Here is a 24,533-nt window from a genome sequence, read left to right on the forward strand (position 1 = left end):
TAAGGAACTCACGTCCGTCAGCCAAAAAGTAAATCACGTGCAGTCTTCTCCCGAAGAAGGCAAGGAAGTGCAGCCTGTGTCTATTTTTAAACATGATCCAAGTTAACCAAGTTTTGACAGGTTGAAATGGTAAATTCTGCAGTGTTTATATACTTGAAATAGCATAGTCTCTGGTGATGCTGTCTGTACCAGTGACAATGATTTGAGCTTGTCGCTGATTATGGAAATAATGTTTAGTAGGAAACAGTTCCTGCTAAACTACTGTACCAGCCCTGTCCTAGGTGCTTTCACACTATTCGCTGCTTTTTCACACTATTCGTACTGGTTGAGGCTTTGGAGACAGACAGATCTGGGTTCCCATTTCCATCTCTGACTTACTGTGTAACTTTGGATAGATGGCATCACCTTTCCGAGCCTGTGTCTTCACCTGGAAAATGGGAACCAATAATATTCGATAGGGTAGTTGTGAGGACTGGATGAGGGAAGTATGTAGCAGCACACATGACACATAGTGCATGCTCATTAAGTATTGGGCATTATTATAATTACTGTTACCATTATCATCATCCTCTTGGTGGTTGTTATGAAAGTATGATTATCTCCATCTTTCTGAACAAGGAAACTAAAGCCCAGAGGGTTTAAGTGATATGTCCAAGGTGAAATAGGTGGTAAGTAGTGGAGTTGGGATTTGAACTTTGGTCTGACTCCAGAAGCCTAGTACTTTGCATTTACATTATGCTGCCTCCTCAGTGTATGATTATAATTAGGTTTTTTTAATACTTAAAGAAAATACACGGTAGGAGAGGGCAAGGGATGTGGGGAATGTTACTAGCCCCTTCTCTTTTCCACTGTACACCCAAGTCATCTCATTATAGAAGAAAGTTCCAGTAACACGTTGAGTAAAAAGATAGGCTCCTTTTACTCAACAGTGCAAATTTAATATGTAATGTTCAATTGTGTTGCAAAATCTACATTATGCAAGGTTCATTAAAATCTTACTGGTACCTGCATTAATTTACTGAACGATATTTATCGTATGCGTAACATATTTGTCCACATGATTGTTAGAGTATAAACTTAGCAGAGCTCTCACCATCTTTTGTTTTGTTTTTAGGCACTTAGTGCCTTTTGAAGTGATTATAGTTATTTTTGAGATGAAAGTTAGAATCCTAACCTCTGCCAACACCAAATGAATACTTGATGAATAAGGAAAACAGATACAGAAAGAAAAGCAGACTTGGGGCTGGATACTCTGGAGATCTTCAGTTTCTCTTTGTAAAAGACCGGGGGAGAAATGTAGCTAATGATGGCTGATTATTTACAGGTGGGCACAGGCAAGATATTTTTCCCCTTTCTATTACTTACACACATACATAGGCTCCCCGGCCACACATGTCAAAGTAACGGACACATCACCTTATCACAGCACAGACACCGAAACAGTGCAAGAAAACCATGCAAGGTTGGGCTATAGGTGTCTTTGAAGCAAAAACACAGTCTTGATTTGGTATAGTGTACTAAATCCTGTCTGGGGGCGCCATCTACACAGCCCTTTCTTGTTCTTTTTATGGAGTTTTACTTTTCAGTATACTTGAAATCTCAGCCACTGAGGCATGCTCCTGCTGCTGTTCTTTATGTCACGTTCCGTTTTTTTTTTGCAGTCACAGTCTCAGTAGGTAGGAGCCAGAATGTTCTCAGTCTGAATCCTGGCCCGGCTGCTATGAACTCTGTGAGCTTGGACAAATTAAGTTTTCTAACTGGCTGAGCCTCAGTATCCTAATTTTTAAGAAGGCTATGGGGAATAAATGAAATGCCATATTTAAAATCTCTACTTTTTAAATACCATTATGTTACAAATACCTTGTTGCCTGGTACTTGAAAAATGTTAATTTCCTTATTACCCTCTTCAGGCATATTGAAAAGTCTATTATTTCCCATCTTGTATCTTTTCTGTCACTCACTGGTATAGGTCACTTTTTTTTTCCCAACTCCAGAATGACTTTGAGAATCAAATGAAAAATGTATGAGGAAATTATTATTTTATTTTATTTTTATTAATAAAAATTTCAGAAGGCAGACCTCTGGGTGATTGGGGATGAGTGGTTAGGGTTAGTTTTCTCTCTTGGCTTTGAAGGTGCATCTACAAAAAGATGTGATTAATCCAACAGATCATCCTTCCCGAACAGGAGACTCTTGAGTCCCCGAAGGCCCAACACCTACATATCCTCAAGTTGTCGTCATTGGTGCTGAGGAAACTATTATTTAAAAAAATAATAAATGAGACAGTACTTTGATTTTTTTTTTTTAAGTGTAAAGTATAAACTTCTTATTTGCTTAGCTTTGACTTCATTCTAAGTATCTTTATATCTTAAGCGTTTTCATTCTCAAGATATAGAGCTATATTACAATGTCTTAAATATTTATGCTTTCCCATTTCTTTTGACCCTTTTCCAGCTTGCGAAACATGGAGGCTGGCTCTGTGGTTCGAGCCATCTTTGACTTCTGCCCTAGTGTCTCAGAAGAACTGCCTCTCTTTGTGGGAGATGTTATTGAGGTGTTGGCAGTGGTGGATGAATTTTGGCTTCTGGGAAAGAAAGAGGATGTTACAGGTAAGAGGGTTATCATTGCTCTTGTACAAAGTGGATTAGAGGCCCTCCCTTCTTTCCATATTAAAAATAAAGATTAAGTGGGAAGCCCAAGTCAGTAAACTGCAGAATCCTTTTGTGTTTTCCATATGTATTTACTGTGGTTTCTACCAGCGAGGAGAGAATGTCTCTTATTCCATCTCTCCTTATTGGTTCCTTCCGAAGGTTGTAATGATTAGATTCCAGCTGCCCCCAGCCCAGTTTTCTATTCACCTCTTTCCTATCCCTTCCCAGGTCTTTATCCTTTGTATTCAATATGATTATTTCTCTTCTGAAAATACGCATTACTCCTCTTTCCCGAACCCCCTGGTGTTTACCATCGCTTTTCACTAAGTTTTTATCTCTGATTTATGGACCATTAGGTGCTCTCCACTGTGTTTTCTCTGGCTGTCTTCTTTTAACGTTTCCACCCTTTCTTTATTCTTTCCAAGGAAGCATGACGCGTCTTGTTCACTCCTTTCTAGATCCATGGTGGGCCCACATTTATTAAAGCTGGCCTCTCCCCTAGATGCACCTCCCTCCTGCATCCCATACACCTGGTTTCTTTTTTTCTAATCTTTAAAATAGACATTAGCACCAATTTCTTTCATTAATTAGCGTAGGGAAGGGTGGAAGTTTACCCCCACACTGTGCACCTATATTAAATCCAATCCTTAACTTACATATGTTTATGTGAGTCTGGGCTGGATTGTGTTACACAGTCCTTAGAACTGACTCTGCTGACACTTAACCGACTTTTGGGAGATAATCGATTGTTTCCCAGTAGAAGTGATTTCTCAGCTGAGACAGAAACGATGAGCAGGCGTTAGCAAGGCAAAGAAGATAGGCAGAGGGAACTGCTTGTTCAAAGGCTCTGGAGTGAGAGAGAACATGGAGCGCCTGAGAGACGTTCAGTATGGCGTGGAGTGTGAACGGTTGAGGCGTGGGGGCTGGTGCTCAGGCGCTGAGCAGAAGTTAGGTCATGGAAGACAGTGTGCCACGGTGAGGAGCTGCGGGAATGGGACACCCCTAAAGTGCTTTGGGGTTTTTATCCAATACATAGAAGGATGCTAGGAAGGCACAAAACTGAAGGCAGGTAGGTAGGATGGGAGGTTGTTGCAGTATCCAGGCGAGAGATGCTGAGGGCTGGATCAAGATGGGGGTCTGGAGGTAAGTGGACAGATATAAGAGGTAGTTATAAGGTGGAATCAATCAAACTTTTTGATGCTATCCAACTGGCAGCCCCTCTTTGTACCTGTTAAAACCCTACCCATATTCTGACTCAAATGGCTGTCTGTATCTTATAATTTTTCATATTCTTCCTAACCCATTCTCTACCTTCTCGGAACTTCCATAGCAATTTGTATACGTATGTTGTGACACTGGATTTCAGAACTGAATTATTGTTTATGTCTGAACTAGATTTTCAGATCTTCAGGGGCCAAGACTGCCTTATTCATTTTTCCCTCCGCAGTGCGCCTGCGTAGAGTGACGCCCAATAATAAATGCTTATTGGAATGAATTGCATTCTCTGTGTTCTTCCTCAGTGAGATTTTAATTCAGGGTCTATAAATGGGCTTGGAAAAAAGTTTTCATCCTGGTACACAGACAGAAAAAGAAATTTCAATATTGGAAATGTTTGCTTTTCTTTTCAGGACAGTTCCCCAGTAGTTTTGTGGAAATTGTGACCATTCCCAGTCTAAAAGAGGGAGAGAGACTGTTTGTCTGTGTCTGTGAATTTACATCCCAAGAATCGAACAGTCTTCCCCTCCATCGAGGTAAGTTGATCATCTAAGAGTAGACTATTTAAAATTAGATCGGTAGAGTTGGCCCATTTTGACAATTAGATCTCAGGAATCCCAGGGCCACCTAAGAGATTCTCAGGAAGACCCTGGCCTGCAAGTTCAGACTGGGTCCTGGAATCTCTAGATCGTATCTTGACTAGCTTTTAACCAAGTAAGCCTAATGAGCCTAAAGATGTAAGTGCAGCCCAAAGGAAGAAAGTGCAGGGTGAGTGGGGGGGATACACAGGAAAAGTAGGAAAAGAGAATAAAAAGAGATATACTAATTATCAATGGTTTTATCTCGTCCCCTTCTCTGATACTCTGTGGCCAATAAACACAATGGCTATTCAACTCTTTCCCTCTATGCTTTTCCCATCTCTTTAGGCTCTGTATGTCCTCCAATTAGAACACACAAGCCTTTGAGGGTGGGGGAGTTAGGTGTACCTATGCAATTTGTCTTTCTCTGAGAAGTTTAGCATGTGACACAGAAATGCTTTTAATTCCTCTTGTTTTCTATACTTGACAGTTATTTTTACTAGTTGGAAGCAAAATCACTAAGAAATGAAAGCACATGTAGTTTATAAGACTTGAGTCTAGGCTTCCTGATTTTCAGTCTAGTGCTTAGAAGACCCGTTTACTTCTTAGACTAAACATAGCTTTTCCCACTCAATCAGTGTCTCAGTTCATGAGTAGCATCCATTCCTTTTTCCCTGTGCTCAGCCCTGTGGATCTTGTTCCCTGTTGTTTCTTTCTTTCCTTTGTACCTGCAGTGTAGCAGCGAAGCTTCTCCTGTTGTGTGTGAAGAAAACTTTGGTGATTTCACATATGTCAGGATGGGATTTGGAAACTTTAAGATGCTATGAGACCATGTTTGAGTTCTGGTTTATTTTACTGTGCTTCCTTTAGTCAGTTGTTATGTACTTACCTTTCAGAAATACCATTGGGGTTCTTAAGAGAAAAAAATAATATTTTTTAATTGTAAAATTATAGTGCCAGCCTGGTGGTTCAGGTGGTTGGAGCACCATGCTCCTAACGCTGAGGTTGCTGGTTCGATTCCCACTTGGGCCAGTGAACTGCGCTAAGATTATGAACAATAGCTCTCCCTGGAGCTGGGCTGCTGTGAGCAGCCGGAGGTTGGCGTGAGCTGCCGTGAGCGGCCAGTGGCCATCTTGAGTGGCCGGCAGCTGGTGAGAGCTGCCGTGAGCCCCTGTGAGCAGCTGACCAATGACTGGGGACCGACTGCCTCAGCCGGGGGAGCACAAGGCTCATAATACCAGCATGGGCCAGGGAGCTGTGTCCTACACAACTAGACTGAGAAACAACGGCTTGAACCAGAGTGGGGTTGGGGGGGGTGAGCGGAATAAAAGGGAAAAAAAATATTATAAAATATATACATGTATGTGTATGCAGAGCAGGCAGTGTAGCTTAGGGGATAAGGGTTCTGACGTCCCTAGATTTAAATCCAACTTCACAACTTAACAACTGTGACTTTGGGCTAGTTAAGTTCTCTCAGCCTCAGTTTCCTTATCTACAAAATGAGGATTATAATACCTACCCTGGGGTAGTTGTGAGTATTAAATGAGGTTATGCATGTAAAGATCTGGCACGAGGTAGCTATTTTTGTTATTCTTAGCCTGGGATTCCTGGAGGTCATAAGTATACTTCGGGGAACCTTGTTTCCCAATAATTGTGTGACGTTTTGTGTACATTTTTCTATGGAGATTCTACCTGGAATCAGAGCCACCAGTGGTTCTTCCAGCAGGTGTCACCCTTTCTCCTTTTCCTGAAGCCTGTCTGCTTGTCCTGTACTGTTACCTGTATTTTGAGTTATAAACTCATCAACAAGGCTGTCTCCTAGAAGGAGCAATGCAGGTGGTCAGGGCCACTAACTTGTCCTAAAAAATAAGAGCGAGAAAGCGAGAGAGAGAACAACAAAAACAAAATGAGAGTATAACAAGGAAAAGACAGAGAAAAAGGAGAGAAAAAAACTTAGTAAGAGTCATGAAATATCACTGCATAACGCATAATCCCCTTTGCCTATAACCTCATGTATCTAGGTGACCTCCCTACCCCCCAAAAAGACCAATAAAAAATAAAGACAAATAAAAATGATATTACCAGTCAAAGCACTTGTGTCCTAAATTTGCAATGCCGTGTGAGATACCAGGATTACGGTTCTGACACGGCTCAGATGGAAACCTAAGTAAAATCATGGTCCGTCTGCGTAAAGCACGTAGTCCCATACGCGTTAGGATTCGGTGAGAAACCTGATACCCATGGTCAGACTGTGATATTCAGATTCTAAGAAGATTTGCATTCATTCTTATCATCTTATTCCTAATGCATTTCTTATTCTAATAAACAAATCCAGCCAGGAGAAGTAAGCAGTGTGGTGGCTGGGAATAATTGTACATGAGTGAAAGGCTCGGGCTGACTAAGAGTCACCACACTTCCTACTTTTCTGTCCTCGAAATCGGGTCACTGTTTACTGGGAGTTTCTCCTGTTGCTGTTTCAGAAGTCTAGAAATAACCACGAGGTAGCCTCCATGCCTAAGGAATCCCCTAGGATGCCAGGGACGCAGCTGCGTGACTCTGTGATGAAAGTGACAGATGTGTGCAGAAAAACCTCAGTAACACAGCTGTAAAATAAGGGTGTTGAACAAAATTATCTCTAAAGTGCTTTTCAGGGTTTAAATAGTGATTTTTTTTTTAAAAAAATTCAGCTTTGTATAGGAATAACCAACAGAATGACAGTGTGCCAGGTAGTAAAGCTTATCAAAACAGTCACCCAGCTGAAAATAGGAGAACAGAGCCTATTTAAAGTGTTTCATGGAGATCTGGCACAAGGGAAATATTGTAATTCTACAACGTTAACTCCAGTTCATTTCAAAGCCATGGAGTGGGAGTTCTGACACGTTTTGATTCTTCTTATTCACAAGAGGCCTATTGTGTCTGAACAGTAGCCATGTCTCCAGTGAGTCCCTCTGTGGTCCTGGTGAAATGGCCTTAGAGCAAGTGGGGGGAAAATCATTGTGATTCTTAGGACCCCAAGCTCTGACCGAAGGACACTGAATCATAAAAGAATATAGAAATATAGGACCAAGTCCCTATTTTTCAGGAATATCTAAGCAAAACAATATGCAATCAGTATTGGGTGCCTACTACTAAGTGCAAAATTTTACATTAGGTGCTGTATAATGGATTAAAATACAAGTGTCAAAATTAATGATATAAGCAATATGTTCAGTAGTCAACAGATGGCCAAGATGAATGTGGGCTTCCAAGATTTTTTAGAGAAGCATTCTTGGGTTTCAGATGGAGAGGTTTGTATGGGAGACGATGAAAGTCCCCTGGTGTGGAATAGGGTCTCATAGGTGAGATAAGATTGGCTAGCTGGGGGTGGGGGCCCGGGAGATCATCCCTGTATAGGAATGCCAAGTTGCATTGAGGTGAAAACATAAGAATAGCCTTGTGGTAGCTTAGTAAGTAAACCTCTTTAGAGAGTGTCCAAAGCAAACTTGCTTTTTATATATTGCAGGTAGTATGAAAAGGATTATTAGAGAAGAAGTAGGAAGTGCCAGTAGGAAGGAGCCATGATGCCTCATGGTAAAAGTTTGAGCAGGGAAAGGATATGATAAAATTGGTATAGTTACAATCTTAAGCATGAATCATTTGGTAGACTAGAAGAGACAGTGTCTAAGGGCAAGATCTGTAAGAGTGATGATGGGAGTTGGACTAGGGTGGTAGCAAAGAGCAGGTAATGAATGGAATAAATATTTTGAAATAAGAAAATAGAGAAAAAAGGAAGTTAGCAGCATGGAGCTAGTTTGGAGGGAAGATATAATTCATTTATTTGGGAGTTGGAGTTGAAGAATAGTTGTCATTAACAAATGGACCATGAGTACTTGCTGTGTGAAAGGCATTGTACCAGGATCTTGAAATACAAAAGAGAAACGGTACCTGCCAATAAAGAATCTATTATATAATTCACTTGGTGGGAAGATAGGACAGACTTAATTTTTTTTTAATCAAAAGCATGTAAGTTGATACCCTAAGCGATAATCCAGTTTTGAAATATACTTGACTATAAAATGACTCATGATTTTACTACGTGCTTTGCTCTTCTGGTTTTATTTTACTTGAGCCAGTTGCATTGAATTCCTTGATCATCTCTACTCATAAAAGGAAAGTTGACGTAGGTGTCTTGTAAGAGGAAAGTTTAGATAAGATTAAAACTGATGATCTACAAAATGAATAGTTCATAATCAGATAATTAAAAGTTTGTTATAAAACAGTTTATTGCACCCTTTGGGATTCTGCTCGTGGCCCATATGAGAGATAGGCTTCTGAGATGAGCGCGACTTGGGCTGCGTGTAGAGCGTTCTGGCTTTAAGTGAACAGAAAGAACTAAAGGATTTGCCAAAAGACTACCCCTTGAGCCCCAGTGAAGATGAGGGGGACAGTGATGGAAAGCGAACGCATCAAAAGCTTCTGGAAGCAGTCAGTTCCCTTGATGGAAAGAATAGGCGGAAATTAGCTGAGAGATCTGAGGCTAGTCCGATAGTGTCAGAGTGACACTGTCACTTTTGAAGGATCAGGAGAAATGCTAGTCCTTTCAGATGTACTTGAACCTGTTAAAACAGAGAAGTAGCATTCAGTAAAACCTCACACGTCCCCTCCAAATGGGATCCCATCATTCTGAAGAAATGGCAAGGGAAGCAGCTGTTTTTTCCTCTGAAGAAGGAGCAGTCAACCTTTGCTCCCATTTGAACATGTGCTCAGCGGCTAAAAGGCAAGAACTTCCCTGGAGCAGGAAATTTTTAACTGCCTCCATAAGAACAAGCAGCCAGTGACAGCCCCTTTACTGACTCTCGGAGAAAAGGCCTTTCTCACATCCATGAACCTGGAAGAGGCTAAGATGCGCCAAGGAGAGCTTCAGTGGGCCCCGGCCCCGCAGTCCTACTATGAGGCCGGGGCTCATAGAGGAAAGAAAATCAAAAGCAAAAAGTATCACAAAGTTTTGAAGAAAGGGAAGGCCAACAAAGCCCTAAGAGAGTTTGAGAAGCTACAGAAGGTCAATCCTGCTGCAACACTGGAAGAACTGGAAGAACTTGAAAAAGCCACAATGATGAAGCAAATGAGCCTTAAGCACCAGAACCATAAGTGCCAAAGTCAAAGGCAGTTATGGCCAGATACTACCTGGAGGCTCGCCAGGCTCTGCAGAACAGTTGGCCAGGGACAAAAAACTGACGCAGAAACTCCAGGTGGCTTCCAGGAGTGAAGAGGAGGTAGGTATGGTCAAAGAAGCGACTTCTTTGTCCCTGATGTGGTGAATGAAGCACAGGTGACTGCAGATGGACTGAACCCCTGGACAGTCAGGAATCACTCCGCTGATGCAAAGGAGGCCGAAATCCAGAAGGACCCTGAACAATTTCCAGAGCCCGTGGCCGACGAGGCTTCTGAAAGTGAGGAGAAGAAAAACCAGTGGCAGAGGAAGAAATTTTGTTGAAAGAATTTGAGGAAAGGCGATCACTTAGGAAAAAATCTGGGCTCAACCAGGACACTGAGCCAGTGGGCAGACAAGAAATAAAAGATTCTAGCAGCCAGGAGGTGCCGTCCAAATTGAGAGCACTGTCTCAGAAATGCAACAAGGAAAACCATCAGTCCAGGAAGCAAAATGTGAGTTCAGTGAGGACAGTTCTGCCAGTCCAGAAAGAGGGGCCTGCCGGGGAAGAAGAAGAGCCCTTGTTGTTGTTTATATATATAAAGAATTGTCCTGTTCATTTAAAAAAATAATAATAATAATGAGCTTCCCAGACCTGCTGAAGGGCAGCAGTTGGAGAGGAACCCAGATAATCAGCCTGGTGCCCCCAGGGAGAAAAGGAAGGAGCAAATGATTGACCTACAGAACATCCTAACCACAGAATCTCCTTCCGTGAAGTCTTTGGCAGTCCCCACGACCACAGAGGAGTTGGAAGGTGAACAGTAGAGCGATCAAAAGCAAATGATAAAGGAGGCTTTTGCTGGGGATGATGTCATCAGAGACCTCTTGAAAGAGAAGAAGTTTCTCATTAAAGGCCCTGAAGGTCAAGAAAAGGCAAGAATTTGCCAAATGTGGTTATCAACGAGAAGTGAAATATCCATGCAGCAGCCCTTCGGTTGCTTTTGTATCCATTCACCCACCATCACCAATTTGAAAGGACCATCCAGATCCCTATAGGATCTACATGGAACACCTAGAGGGCCTTCCAAAAGCTGACTGTGCCCAAGGCGGTCACCAAGCTAGGCCATATCATTAAGCCTGTAAAAGCGAGGATATGGGCTACTGGTCTTCCTCAAGGTCGTACCTCTCTGTCATACAGAGGAATCCAAAACTGCTCTCCATACGTCACAAAAAACAGCTCAAGAAAAACTAAAGACTGAGTTGCTGACGGAGTGATATCTCAGCTCCCAGTACCAGGAGCCCCAACTGCTCCTCATTGGCTTGATTTTGCTGAGCTGCAGGATCAATTCCAAAACTGGCTTAGCACACTATGGGTATAGTTAAGCCACATTTTAGAAATAAAGGCTTTTTTTTATCTATTAAAAAAATCTATTGCAAAACTATAAAGTAATTTTTTAACTGGAGTGAATCTTTTAAGTCTGAACTTTATTTTTTAAAAAAGCAATCTTGGACCAGGAGCCATTTCAGAAGTGAGAAGATTTTCTTTTTATCAACCTCGACTTCTTTTTTGAGTATGGAGAATGCAAAAGGCAACAAACGGAACTCCTCAAAGAAGTCGAAGGAGAAAAAAAAGACTTGCAAATTCCAACCTGTCTCAGAAGCTGAAGAGAAACACCAGGCTGTTGGTGAACCAAGTACAAAAAGAAACTCAGGGAAGGGAACCAAACGAAAAAGGTCCATGAAAGAGGATGAAGCTTCCTATCCACAAAAGATGGCACAAGACAATAAAAGAATAAGACTTTGGAAGAACATACCAATTCCTCCGTTGCCCTCTAAACTGTCACCCGTAAACCTGCTTCACCAAGACATCATGAGGGCCTGGTGCCAGCAATTGAATCTGGGCACCAAAGGCTTAAAATTGGAAGCATGTAGGTGACTCTGTGAACATGCTTACCCTCATCAAAAGGATATTCCCATCCCACCTGCAGAGGCCAAGACCTTGACCACATCACAAAGAAAATTAAAGATGGGAAAGTGGGAAATGACTCTGGAAAGTTCTGATCCTTCTAAAGTGACTGCTCCCCCTGAGGAAGGGATGCCTGCCCTTGAAGGACTGGGCAAGGTGTCAGGTGGTGTGTGGTCCATGGGCGAAGTCTCCCTGCACATAAAGAGGGTTGGGTCCAGCTACAGTGTTATGCTGGGCAAACCTGGGTTCCTGAAAAACACGGGAGAGTGTGTGCACCCTTCTTGCTACCTGCTAGCAAATTTCCACCCCCGTTCCTGGAGGACAATATGTTGTGCCCCAAATGTGTTCAGAGGAATAAGGTATTGATGAAAAGCCGTCAATGAGACTACAATGCCAGGAAAAAGGATACAACTATGATTCTAATTAATCATAGAAAGGAGACTACTATCAACTCCATGATGCCGCTGACCACTGAACTCCAGGCTGCTCCACACCCCCCATGCTTTCTGCTTAGAAGAGGATGCACAGGCTGGTGGGGTGCAGCTGTTACCCTCAGACTCCCAACAGTGACTGCTGCTTCGTCTGTCCGGATACAGAGTCTTAGTTTTTAAAGTGGAAAAGTATTTCACAAATTGTCATTCATTGTGATTAATAAGATGAAAAAGTCAATACTATCAAATGGTTATCCTTCTGAAATAGAAGTGACCTCTGCAGCTCTTTAAAGTGGGAACTTGAGCATTGTAAAGGGGTTGAGTGAAACAATACTGCACTCACATGCTGGATTCCCTGCCTCAGAATTCTGTCTTTCTGGGGTCTGCTGCCTTCTTAGTTCAAACTCGACTGTTTTAAGACAAAGGGAATGCTGTTATTCTCTCCACTCCCCAAAACATGTTCTTAATATACAACACAACATTTTTAGAAATTTTCTTAACTTGAATTTCTGTGATGTGTCTCTGGGATAAAAACACAGGTACTTTGTCATTGTTATTTCCATTTGTAATTGTTTTGTACATTTTTACTGATTAAAAATGTTCAAGTCTACTTCTAAATCATAAATACATATGTTTAAAATGTATATATAAATTCATCTATTTAGGAAACTTGTGTGCAAATAAATGTTAATAGTATTAAGCAAAAAAAAAAAAAAATTTGAACTTTAATTTCATTTTTTTCTAAAAACACTGTGCCCCGTCCTTTCTTTGCCTCAACTTCTTCAACAATAAGACAGATGCTAACTGTTCACCTTACATTATTTTATGAAGATAACCTGAAACACCAATATTGGACCTATAGGTTATTTTTAAAAACAAAGTGCTGATTACTAGAACATTCTTTTAAGATTTTATTATGATGTCTTTTCAGGATAGTTCAAGAAGACCTCGAGAAAATAAATAGTTTATTGTCTGCACCCTGCACCCACCTCTACAAGAGATTTCTTTCTTTGTTCCATATTGGATATTGAATATAATTTAGTGTGACACATTAGATTCATCTATTCAAAGGACTGTAGTGGACATGAATACTGTATTTTGCCGTGTATAATGCGCACTTGTTTTGCCCAAATTTGTGAGGGAAAATAAGGATGTACCTTATACATGGGTAGTACTAATTCCTTAGCTATATAAATGTTTTTAATTATTTTATTTATGCTTATGAATTAAAATAGTGTAACTCTAGAAATCAATAATGATACCCATATGCAAAATAATACCCTGGAATATGATAATCGGTTTTGTTGAACTTACAACGAGCAACGATGAAGAGTTCTTGGCCTTCTATAATGTGTAAATATCGTAAACTTGTTACCAGTACATAAAATTTCTTGTACCTCTTATCTGTTCTTGTGTTTGTAATTATTTGTTACATAAAATTTCTTGTACCATAATGTTAAAAAATAAATGCTGAAATTCCTTTATAATACAAAAAACAAGTACAGTGGTACCTCGGTTTTCGAATAATCCGTTCCGGAAGACCGTTCGAGTTCTGAAACATTGGAAAACCAAGGCTCGGTTTTCCATAGAAAGTAGTGCACTCAGCGGAAGCTGTGTGACATGTTCGACTTCCCAGACGTGTTCGAAAGCCGAAGCATTTACTTCCTGGTTTATGGTGTTCATAAACCGAAATGTTCGTCAACGGAGACGTTAAAAAACCGAGGTACTACTGTACCTAAATGTAAACAAATAAAAATTTGAATTGGAATATTAAACCGAAAGTTTTTTTCCCTGAAAGTTTGGGCCAAAAACGTGGGTGCATGTTATACACGGGAGCACATTATATATGGCAAAATATGGTATATTCTTTATCATTTATAAACTAATCCAATGGCACAGGCTGTGAGATCATTGTTTATGTTGGCATTTCTCATTTTTGATCTTGAGATACCTTTATACTCTTAAAAGTTATTGAGACCTGAAAGGGCTCTTACTTATGTATATCTATTGATATTTATCATATTAGGTATAAAAACTGAAAAATTTAAAAAATATTTATCAATTCATTTTTTAAAACCCATTACATATTTACATAAATAGCACATTTTGATGAAAAACAGCTAGTTTTCTAAACAAAGAACATTTGGTTCTCACAACATTGGTTTACGTTTTTGCAAATCTATTTAATTTTGGTTTAATAGAAGAAAGCTGGATTCTCATATCTGTATCTGTTTTCAATCTGCTGTGATATGTTGTTTTGACTGAAGTATATTAAGAAAACATGGTAGTTTTGACCTTACAGACCCTCTGAAAGGATCTTGGGGAGGCCTCCCTGCCCCCGCCCCATACACACACCAACAGGTTCCTGTGGACCACACTTTGAAAACCACTGGTTTACAGGAATGTTCAGTATATTGTCACTAAATTGTCAAGAGTGTTCATACCCTTCAAACTGTAGTGGCATATTTCCTGGAATTTGATAGATGTTTAAAACGCTGAGTTGCACTATTACAATAATATTCTTCTGGAGTGCTAACTGAGGACACTGTCTTTGCTTCTCTTCCTCTAGGTGACCTAGTGATTCTTGATGGCGCTCCTACTGCCGGCTGGGTGCTGGGCCGAAGCTGCTGGGGTGCCCGGGGCTTCTTCCCATCCTCCTGTGTTCGGGAGCTCTGCCTCTCCTCACAGAGCCGGCAGTGGCACTCACAGAGTACCCTGCTCCAGATTCCTGACTATTCCATGGGACAAGCCCGGGCACTGATGGGGCTTTCTGCTCAGCTGGATGAGGAGCTGGACTTCAGAGAAGGGGATGTAATTACCATCATCGGAGTTCCTGAGCCGGGCTGGTTTGAAGGGGAACTAGAGGGTCGAAGAGGCATTTTTCCAGAAGGTTTTGTAGAGCTTTTGGGGCCTCTGAGGACTGTGGATGAGTCAATAAGTTCTGGAGATCGCAATGACTGCATTATTAATGGTGAAGTCGATACCCCTACAGGAGAAGAAGAGAGGGGCCCAGAAGAGGAGGATGAGCAACCAGGGACCTACGGAATTGCTCTGTACAGATTCCAAGCCCTGGAGCCGAATGAGTTGGATTTTGAGGTAGGCGATAAAATCCGGATTCTGGGGACCCTGGAAGATGGCTGGCTGGAAGGATCACTGAAGGGCAGGACAGGCATCTTTCCTTACCGGTTCGTAAAGTTATGTCCTGCAACAAGGTTGGAGGAAACCGTGGACCTGCCACAAGCAAGCAGCCTTACCGCGGTCTCTGAAACATCTTTGGAATGCTCAGAGAACTCCTTAGTAGTGGAGGGAAAAGGACATGAATCTCATGAGTATAAAGCAGAGAAGTCCCACTGTGTTATTTCTGAAACATCCACTTCTTCCCCGGATCATCTGACCTCTGAGTGTGAAGTAAACAAAGTCTCTCATCGGGATGAGGGCACCTTTGGAGAGCCCCCAAGAAGCCCAGGCATGGGGCACGAACAGCCTCTTGCCAAAGACTCTTTCATGAAGGATCCTTCCCAGGTAGTCAATGGTGTTTCCTCCCAACCCCATGTATCTTTTCATCCCCAATTGCAGAAAAAACAGTATTATTCTAGAGCAGGAGGGAGCCACCCAAGCTCAGAGCAGTTCTCTGACCCTGCTCCTCTAGAAGCAAGGACTAGAGACTATTCCAGCCTACCTTCCAGAAGGACATACTCCCAGCCGAAAACCCTTAAGAAGCCAGTGTCTCCTCTTCACAGCAGCCTTTCTCTTTCAGCCCCTGGGGTGGTCAGACCTAGTCAGTTGAGCCCTCAGCTCCAGGGCATGGCAAGATGTGCTAAACAGCACCATACACCCAAAGAAAAAAGTGCTTCCTGCTTTTGTTCTGCCTCGGAGAGATCGGAGATGAAGCCTGGTCTCCAAGACAAGGCGCCCTCCATGGAAGCAGTGGCACTTCCCCAGGGAGAGGGCAACATTGACCTGGATTTGAAGTTGACACAACAGCTGATAGAGTTTGAGAAGAGCTTGTCAGGGCCTGGCACAGAAACAGATAAAATTTTACACCACTTTTCAATCATGGACTTTAGCTCTGAGAAGGATATTGTTCGGGGTTCCTCAAAGCTCATCTCCCAACAGGAGCTGCCTGAGAGGAGAAAAGCCCTAAGGCCACCGCCACCCCGTCCCTGTATGTCAGTGTCCCCTTCTTCCCATTTGCTGGTGGACCGGAGCCTGAAACCCGAACCACCCTTGGCGGTACGACCCTCTCGCCCAGCTCCCCTGCCTCCCTCGGCACAGCAGAGAATGAATGTGGTATCCTCCAAGCTCCCAACCTCTAACCATCCTAGCTGTGAGACCCTAGAAAAGGAGGCCCCTGAGAGTATGGAAAAAACTTGGGACCAAACTTCTCAGTATCCCTTAGTATTGGCGAGGATTCAGGAAGTGGAACAAGACTTGGAAATGTATAGCAGAGCTCAAGAAGAGCTAAACTTAATGCTACAGGAGAAGCAAGAGGAACCATTAAGGGCAGAGACCCTTGAGAATCTTGAGTTTTATGAGATCAACATCGAAAGTTTGAATATGGAACTCCAGCAACTTAGAGGTAAGTGATGAGCAAATAATATTCTTGTTTCTTGACACCCATAAGTCCGAGTAACAGCCTACCTATGATTTTTAGGGATATGTTACCATCTTTGATCGACAATTAAAGAATGGTTTGCTTTTTCATTACCTAATTTCTTAATCTATCACCACAGTTAGTCTGCTCTGTCTTGATGTGTCCTACGGCCATTGTGGCCTCCTGACTTTGTTTGCTCAGGTAAAGAAGCTCAAACCTCAGTGGCATTTATACGTCCCACACTGCTGTGGCAGTCGTGCAGACGGGAAGTCCCCAGATTTAACTTTCTTTACCCAGACTCTGCTAAGGACTGAAGACTTCCAGGCTAAGAGCCATGAGAAAACTGCATCTTCTATCTTTGTGGTTGTAATGACGAGCGGGGGAAAGAAGGAGGAGGGACATGTGCTAGAATGGGGCTAATTAATTTATTTTGCAATATCTAATAGCAACAGACAAAGGCAATTCATAGAATATGCTAACGTCAGAAAGTAAAGGTGGTTAAGACTAAACTATATACATTGATAACAATGTCATGTCAAAGGAATATACATACATATAAGTTTAAGAGATCCCAACATATGTTTACTATTGATCAAAAATCACTTGGCTAAATATACAAATAACACCAGTAAGGAGTACCCAAAAGCAGTAACAAGCTCTATAGGATAGTAACTATTACAGTAGATGTCAAAAGCTCACCAAACTGGGGGAGAACAGCGCTGGAAAAGTCATAAATCAAAACCTTGTCAGGTCTGTAGCTGAGAGAAACGCAGGCATCTCCCACACCGCTGCTTGTTAGTTCCCAAGAATGCTGCTGCTGTTGTCATTGTTGTTAGAAATCAAGGCGTCTTCTGATGCTATAAGCTGCAAGCTGCATGTAAGTTTTCGAGGTGTTAACAATCTGAACAATGTTGTTGTCGTTGTTGTTAGAAGTTAGGACGTCTTCTGATGTTGTAAGCTGCATGGTATGTACAAATTTTCTAGATGCTAACAAGTTCTCAACAAGGCTAACCATGGGGAACCACACTGGAGAGGCCGGGAACCAGCCAGCCCTCACCAGGTTCATGGCTGGAAGTCAGGACGTCCCCTGGTGGTGTAAGCTGCATGTTGCTGGAAGTCTTCAAAATGTTAGAATGATGAGAAATCACCAATGACAAATGACCAAATGACGAAATAATAATAATTATCACACTGCCAACTGAGGTCTGTCTTACATATATATCTTTTCCAAAAATGTACCTTAGAGCCACGCTCTTTGTTCCTGCCTCCCCCTCCGGGAATGGCCAGTTCCAGGAGGGTCTGGCAGTTACTGATATGAATGTTGCCCATCCGACCGAAGGGCCAGTTCATCTGGATAAGCAATAGCTATTGTTCTTGCTTGGGACCATCGGCCCAAGGTCTTCTAAAGCCTGGCAACGTGCTTGTCATGTCGTCCTGATATAACTTAGCTACTTCTTTACTTCATCTGTTGATGTGGGCGAAACAGACAGAACAAAGATGGAATTATCTCAACCCCTGATCTAGAATTTCTTTAACCAACTAAGCTAGCCATCAGCTCACAACACGGACAGAATAACAAGCATCATCTCCCATCTCTCCTACTCGAGAGAATGAGACCAAACAGAGAAACAACCTCATCTCATATCTCTCCTGCTCGGGAGAATGAGACCAAAGGGGGAATTACTCAATCCTTGATCCCAGCACAGAAATCACCTCACATCCAGGAACAGATAAAAGCTAATAGAGAAAAGCTCACATCAACCAATGAAGGCAGATTTTCTTCAACATCTTCCCTACAGTGGTCCAGAGACTACATCTCAGTAATAATAGCTAATATTTATTAACTTATTATTAGCCATTGTTATCATTTGCTTACACAAAGACTTTTCACAGCCACCCTGAAGGTAATTCATATGGCTACTTTATAGGAGAGGAAACTGACTTGTAGAGATTAAATAACTTGCCAAAGGAGCATGGGTTTGAGCTCATGTTTTCAACTACTCCAGGTTACTGCTTCCTATCTTGCATATTCAAAAATTCAAATTCTGTCCCTTAATTTGGGGGTGACCAGCCTCTGGAGCATTCATTTGTATTCACCAGGCTATCAGGAGAAATAATTTACAAAGTAGGAAGAGTTAAGAGAGTGAGGCAACAGCAGTTGGTCTAGGGCCCAAGCGAACACTACTGCATGCCACAATGGCATGTGTGCCAGAGAGCTCTGAACCTACATGTCACCAGCAGAGTGGCTAAGAAAAAGTAAATTGTGGGTCTAGAAATTGCAGGATACTAATGAGATAAAAGCAGGAGAATGGTGGCTCAGAGAGACTGGATCAAAATGGCACACCCAGTATACATACCTACTTCCCTTGTCCTTTTGCTCTCTAAAAGTGAATAAAAAGACATAACACAAAATTCCAATAAGAAAGGATTACCAGAAATCCAGAAATCAAGTAATTTTCTGAAAAATGGAAAGCAGATGGTATTACTGAAAGAGGAAGCCTTTATCTAAAATATGCTCAGGAGAGGACTGCTATGTATGTGGGCGCAGCTCTGAGGGAACGCCAAACTCAGAGGCGTGGAAGTAGGAGGGGGTCCTAGAGCGGGTTCAGTGAGATGAACTGGGGACTGGCTAAGCCGCTGGGCCTCTGGGCCTCTGGGTCACTTGCACCAAACAGGAGCAGCAGCATTTCCCTCGAGGTAAAGCACGGAGATGAGTGCTTGGACATGTCCTCCAAGAGGTGTTCATTTAACATGAGTACCTGAACTCTTGGGGGAATGCCAGATACCTTGGTGATTGCAGAGTGCCTTGAAAAGAATTCTAAGGGAACTCTGGCTCAGCGCTGCATCCCCAAAGCCATAGCAAGCCCCAGATTCTCCATCGTCTTCTGTACCTACAAGTTTCAAGATAGAAACTCTTCTTGCTTTAGATATACAGGTGGCAGAACAAAAGGCTGCCAAATTCCAGGTAGCAAGAATTTCTCAGTAATGATAGTTTTTAAAATTAATAGTGTTCCACAGAAATGTGGTCTTCTATCTTTAAGAACACCATGCCATGTTTTTAAATGGATATGTGGATTAATGGACTGGTACAAAATGATGAAATCAGTATTCTTTTTTATTCACCTGGTCGTCTATATATCAGGACTAATTTAACAATTCAGTCAATGTTCTAACTATGTGTTTTGTAATTCTAAAAGTTTTACTACCATGAAAAACCTACACCTACAGTAGATGGGTAGCGTCTTACTCAGGAAGACTTTATTTGAATCCACCAAATACAGCATTGGCTATGTTAATATTGACTTGATTGATTGTCAGTGGGTGTATTTTTATATCCATTGCTAATATGAAATTACTTATTTCTTGCAATCACTGACAATGCCTCTTAAGATCATCTTTTTCTGTCTTCATCAAAAGTATATCCAACATTATAAGCAGTTTCTTGAAAGAGGAGGAAATTAATCAGTTTAAGCACCAAGACTCTATCCCTCCAATTGAGTTCTGTACAATCTCTAACCTTAAAGTTTAAGGCCTAAGACTTAAAGAGCTTTCGGTACAGCGTTTATCTAATTCTGACTGATATTATTTTCAGTTGTTTGTATGCCTCCTGATGAAAATTTAACCCTACTGAGAAGGTGGATACTGTGTTATTAGTCAGTGTCTCATTTCCCATACACCTGGTGTAGTGTTCTACAGGCGGTAGACTCATTAAATAATCGATGCATTGAATTTGGTTTAAGTGAATTCAATTGAATTGAAGTTGCCTTCCCTACCTTCCAGAGCTTTCAAAGATCTCCTACTTTTGTTGTTACTTTGAACTTGGACTACTACTGGAGACTGTCAGAGCAGAGATGTCAGTGAGACACAGTTAATGGGTAGCAAAATTGTCCAGTTCTGTGCTGGACCCAAAATGAGATTCATTATTGTACCTATTGCTTCTTATTCTTCTCTTTCTCCTCCTCCTCCTCCTCCTCCTCCTTTTTAAATAAGAAAATGTATGGGCATACACCTAGCTATGCTTATCACATTGTAGACATTTAATAGGAGTTTGAAAAATTAGAAGAAAATATAATTAAGAAGTACTTCTAATTTCAAGCCTTAAGTATAAGTATGAATCTAGTTAGAGCAACAGGGAATGCACTGAATGAATTAAATTTAAGTATCTGATGATATACAGATGTCCATGCTAGTTCACACCTAAATATAAATAGCATTTATACCGTTCTTCATATTGCTCCTTCTTAAGACTCTTTAATTATGAAGTCATGAGGACTCATTTTCTAGAAGCTCTACTTTTTTTTTTCCCAAATCTGATGTTACCTTTTATAGTTTCCTGTTTCCTGAAGGTATCTTTCAGCTTGTTTTTTATTTTCTTTACATACGGTAAGAATAGTTGTTTTATAGTCTGTGTGTAATAATTCTAAGATATTAAGTCTTAGTGGGACTATTTTTGATGTCACATTGTTCTCAGTAGTGTGGTCTAGACTCCTATATGTCTAGTTATCTTTTACTGTGTGCTAGTCATGGTATTTAGAAAATTTTAAAACCTGAGAGGAAGGCACCTGACTCCAAAGAGGATTTGCATTTGTTTCTGTCATTTGTGGTCAGCTATTTCCAAATTTCTGAAGGATAGTAATCTTTAGGATTCAGGAACAAGAAATTGGAATTCCTGGTAATTCCTAAAATTAAAAATTATTTTGTAGTTTTTTAAAAAACCCTTCATTTACATGTTCTTAAATAATAATAGTTAAATAATAGTCAATAGTGAATAATTTTCCTGTGTTAGCATTATACTAAAAGTTTCAGAGATTTTATATATGTGTATATGAGAAATACATATATGAAATATATTCATAGCTTACTATGAACCAAAATATTATGACAAGATTACATATTTTAAGTGTTCTGTGCCTAATAGTAGACTTTTAAAACATTTTTTACTTTCTACTTTAAAATAATTTTAGATTTATAACAAAGTTACAAGAACAGTAGAGTTCCCATATACTCAGCTTCTCCTAACCCTAACTTCTTACATAACTATAAAATATCAAAATCAGAAAATTAACATAATAGACATTTGATAATATAAAACATTTAAAGAAGGGAACATTAAGACAAAATGTTAAATAAAAATCATTTTTTTAATTACAAAATAAAACCACAAGTATTTAGTATTTAAAAATTATTCTTAAACTACAATGTTAAGTACACAAAGCATTAGTTGCCCTATCTTTGTTTTGTGACTAATATTTCAGATATAGAAAAAAGTTTGCATTTTGCATGGATGTTGGTTGAATTGCTCAGACTGTATCCAAAAGCATCTTCAGGTGGGGCTGTTAGGGCACGTGATTCTTCACGTAAGCTCTTTTTATTTTATTTTTAACAATGAAAATATTTTGTCTACTTTTTCTGATTTTGGTTTCGTCATTGAAATTGATACTGTTTTTGCTGATTCAAGTTTTAGACAATAAATTTGTGACAGTATTCACATCTTCTGTTTGCATTTATTCTGTTAAAATATTTACAAAGAGCTGTAACATATAGCAAATAATAAACACTGGAATACACTGGGCAAACATTTGTGGGTAAAATTCAAATAATGGAACACTTGTCTCTCTGAGCAAGATTTAACAACACTACACAGAATCATGTGTCAGAACCGCCAATTTAAGGACTTATTTTGCTTCTAAAACTTGATATTTCTTGGACCATCATTTGTAAGATTTGTGTAAAATATACTGTGGAAATAGCTTATTAATATTTTATTTGCAAGAATGACTCACTGTTAACAACACACACACACACACACACACCATAGCAACAGCTACAAACGAAACTAACTGATTAGATTTTGATTATGTCTCTCTTGTGTACTCTTGTCCTGGTGAACCTTAATCTTTTACTTTGTGTGTCAGTATTTTCTGCTCTTGTTTTCAACTTGACATGGGTGGATTCCTTTAAACTAGTAAAATCTCTACATTTATTGTTAAGTTTTATTCTCGCAGGAGTATTAATAGTATTTTCTCCTGGTGTCCAGATTTCTCAGCTGATTTTTCTTAGGATTCGGAAACACATGAATTCCCCCAAGAAATGCTGAAAAGGAATTCCCACATGGAAACACCAGTCATTTTCAGTCCAGTTCCACCTTAAACTAATTTCAAGGATTAAAGGTCCTTGGATGACCAAGGACCCCAGCTGTAATTTTGCAAGAGGGCTGGTCCAATTCCGATGTTTACCCTCCAAAGTCCTTTGGAATCTTAGCTTATTACATAAAAGGTCTCCTCTTAGACTCCTCACCTTGCAGCTCTGGCTTTGAGTTTTGGGCCCCTTCTTCCCAGAAGGCCATTGAAACGCAAGTCAAGTAGCAAGTTCTGTTTTCTGGAACTCAGAAGCACCCTGGGGCAATGCAGTTTTTGTGGTTATTTACCTCTCTGGGTTCTAGTTTTTCTTTTGGTTTTGCCCTGTACGTTACCATCTTGTCAGTGTATTTAAGATTTTTTTTTTTATATTTCCTCTAACTTTTTAAGCTATTTATTTATTTCTGTAAGAGGGTTGGTCTAAATAACCTAAACTTCAATTATTGGAAATAGAAAATATTAGTAGTTTTAGATAAGCCAGGGTTTGGCTCTGAGAATTAGGAGTTTTAAATTTGGAATTATTATGTAGAGTCAGGGTAGAATATTAGCAGGCATTTAGGGTCATAGTGTGTTGGGGAATGAAATATCACTTTGCAGGCTTCAGGATGGTACTTGGGCCATCCGCTCATCCATCCAGCAAACATTCGCTGAGTTTTACCGCGTGCCAGGCACTGTGCTGAGAGCTGGGGTGTACCCCTGTACTAGACATAGATATGCTCTCTGCCTTCAAGGAGCTTCTGGTCAAATGAGACGCTAATTAATAAGTTACGGTCCATATCTTAAACACAGAACCTTCAAATTTGGTAAACAGGTTGACTTCTAAAGCAGTGGGAACACTCAGGGTTAGTCCGCAGACTTTCGGATTTCCCAGTACAAGTTACTTTTGGAAACCCTTTTTAGGACTACATACTACCCTAAGAGAAGCTCATTTTAGCATGTCATAGTCCTTTTCTGTCATAGGAGAAGTTCACATGCCAGGCTCTGACAAATACTCAGGTTGTGCATTCATTTCTTTACTTAGCAAGTATTTCTTGAGTATATACTATGAGTCGGGCACTGGCTAGACATTGGTAATAAAAAGGACGTAGTCATTGGTAGGCATAGCTTCATTCATATTTGTGTAGCTCTAGTGCTCGTATGGATATTGACCTCTATATTTCATCACACAGTCGTCTTGCTGCCTTTGAATCATGGCCATAGTTACTTCTGGTGTGGGCCAGGGCTCTATTGTTCTAAACCAGTGGATGGTAAACTGCAGAGTGAGTCAGCCTCTTCTGCGTCAGGAAACTTGCCCCTAAACTTATCTCTTCCCTTTAAGGGAATGCCAAGAGGAGGGTTGAACAGAGACTCTCAAGGTAATTTTCAAGGTATTTTAAATGACGATTGCAAATCAAATCATAATATGTTTTTCAGGAAAGTAACATTTTCAGCAAGATACTGGGTAGGCTCTAAGTAAGGAAGGCCCACTAAAGAGAGCCATTAGGCTAACCAGTTGGGAAATTACTGATATAGAACAATAACATCTTTATACTAAAGCAGTATGCAATATTCAAGACACATTATAAATTTTGAAAATGTGGTTTTTTTTTTATATACAGAAGCAAGTTGTTATTCTGAAGACTCCTTGGAATGCTTCAGGTTTACGAATTCTTTCTCAAACTAATAAAAGATAATAAATAGCCAAATAGCCAAATCATTTTGTGGTCATTCAAGATAAAGGTTTATGTAAAAGAAATAATAATCTTCCTTCTAGTTTGTCAGTACATGAGGAAAAAGCAAGTATCCTCAACTGTAACATCTGGTTTGGGGTGTTGTCTTGGTGAAAATTAGCTC

General features: G+C 40.5%; 1 protein-coding gene and 2 pseudogenes across 2 annotated transcripts in view; all 3 read left to right on the forward strand.

The window, feature by feature from the left end:
- Window positions 1-24,533, forward strand: part of DNMBP (dynamin binding protein) — a 91,473-nt gene that overhangs the window by 21,728 nt on the left and 45,212 nt on the right. For both annotated transcript variants that reach the window (XM_019724879.3, XM_088791899.1), the window contains 3 exons: window positions 2,455-2,609; window positions 4,280-4,402; window positions 14,539-16,548. In XM_019724879.3, coding sequence (XP_019580438.3) covers window positions 2,465-2,609; window positions 4,280-4,402; window positions 14,539-16,548 — 2,278 coding nt within the window. In that variant the 5' untranslated portion in view covers window positions 2,455-2,464. The remainder of the gene's footprint in view (window positions 1-2,454; window positions 2,610-4,279; window positions 4,403-14,538; window positions 16,549-24,533) is intronic.
- On the forward strand, window positions 7,675-10,880 carry LOC109443855 (U3 small nucleolar RNA-associated protein 14 homolog A-like; annotated as a pseudogene).
- On the forward strand, window positions 11,105-12,406 carry LOC141572793 (developmental pluripotency-associated protein 4 pseudogene; annotated as a pseudogene).

This window comes from Rhinolophus sinicus, chromosome 15 (genome assembly GCF_057876585.1).
Source record: "Rhinolophus sinicus isolate RSI-liver-muscle chromosome 15, RSI-T2T, whole genome shotgun sequence".
Lineage (NCBI taxonomy): Eukaryota > Metazoa > Chordata > Mammalia > Chiroptera > Rhinolophidae > Rhinolophus > Rhinolophus sinicus.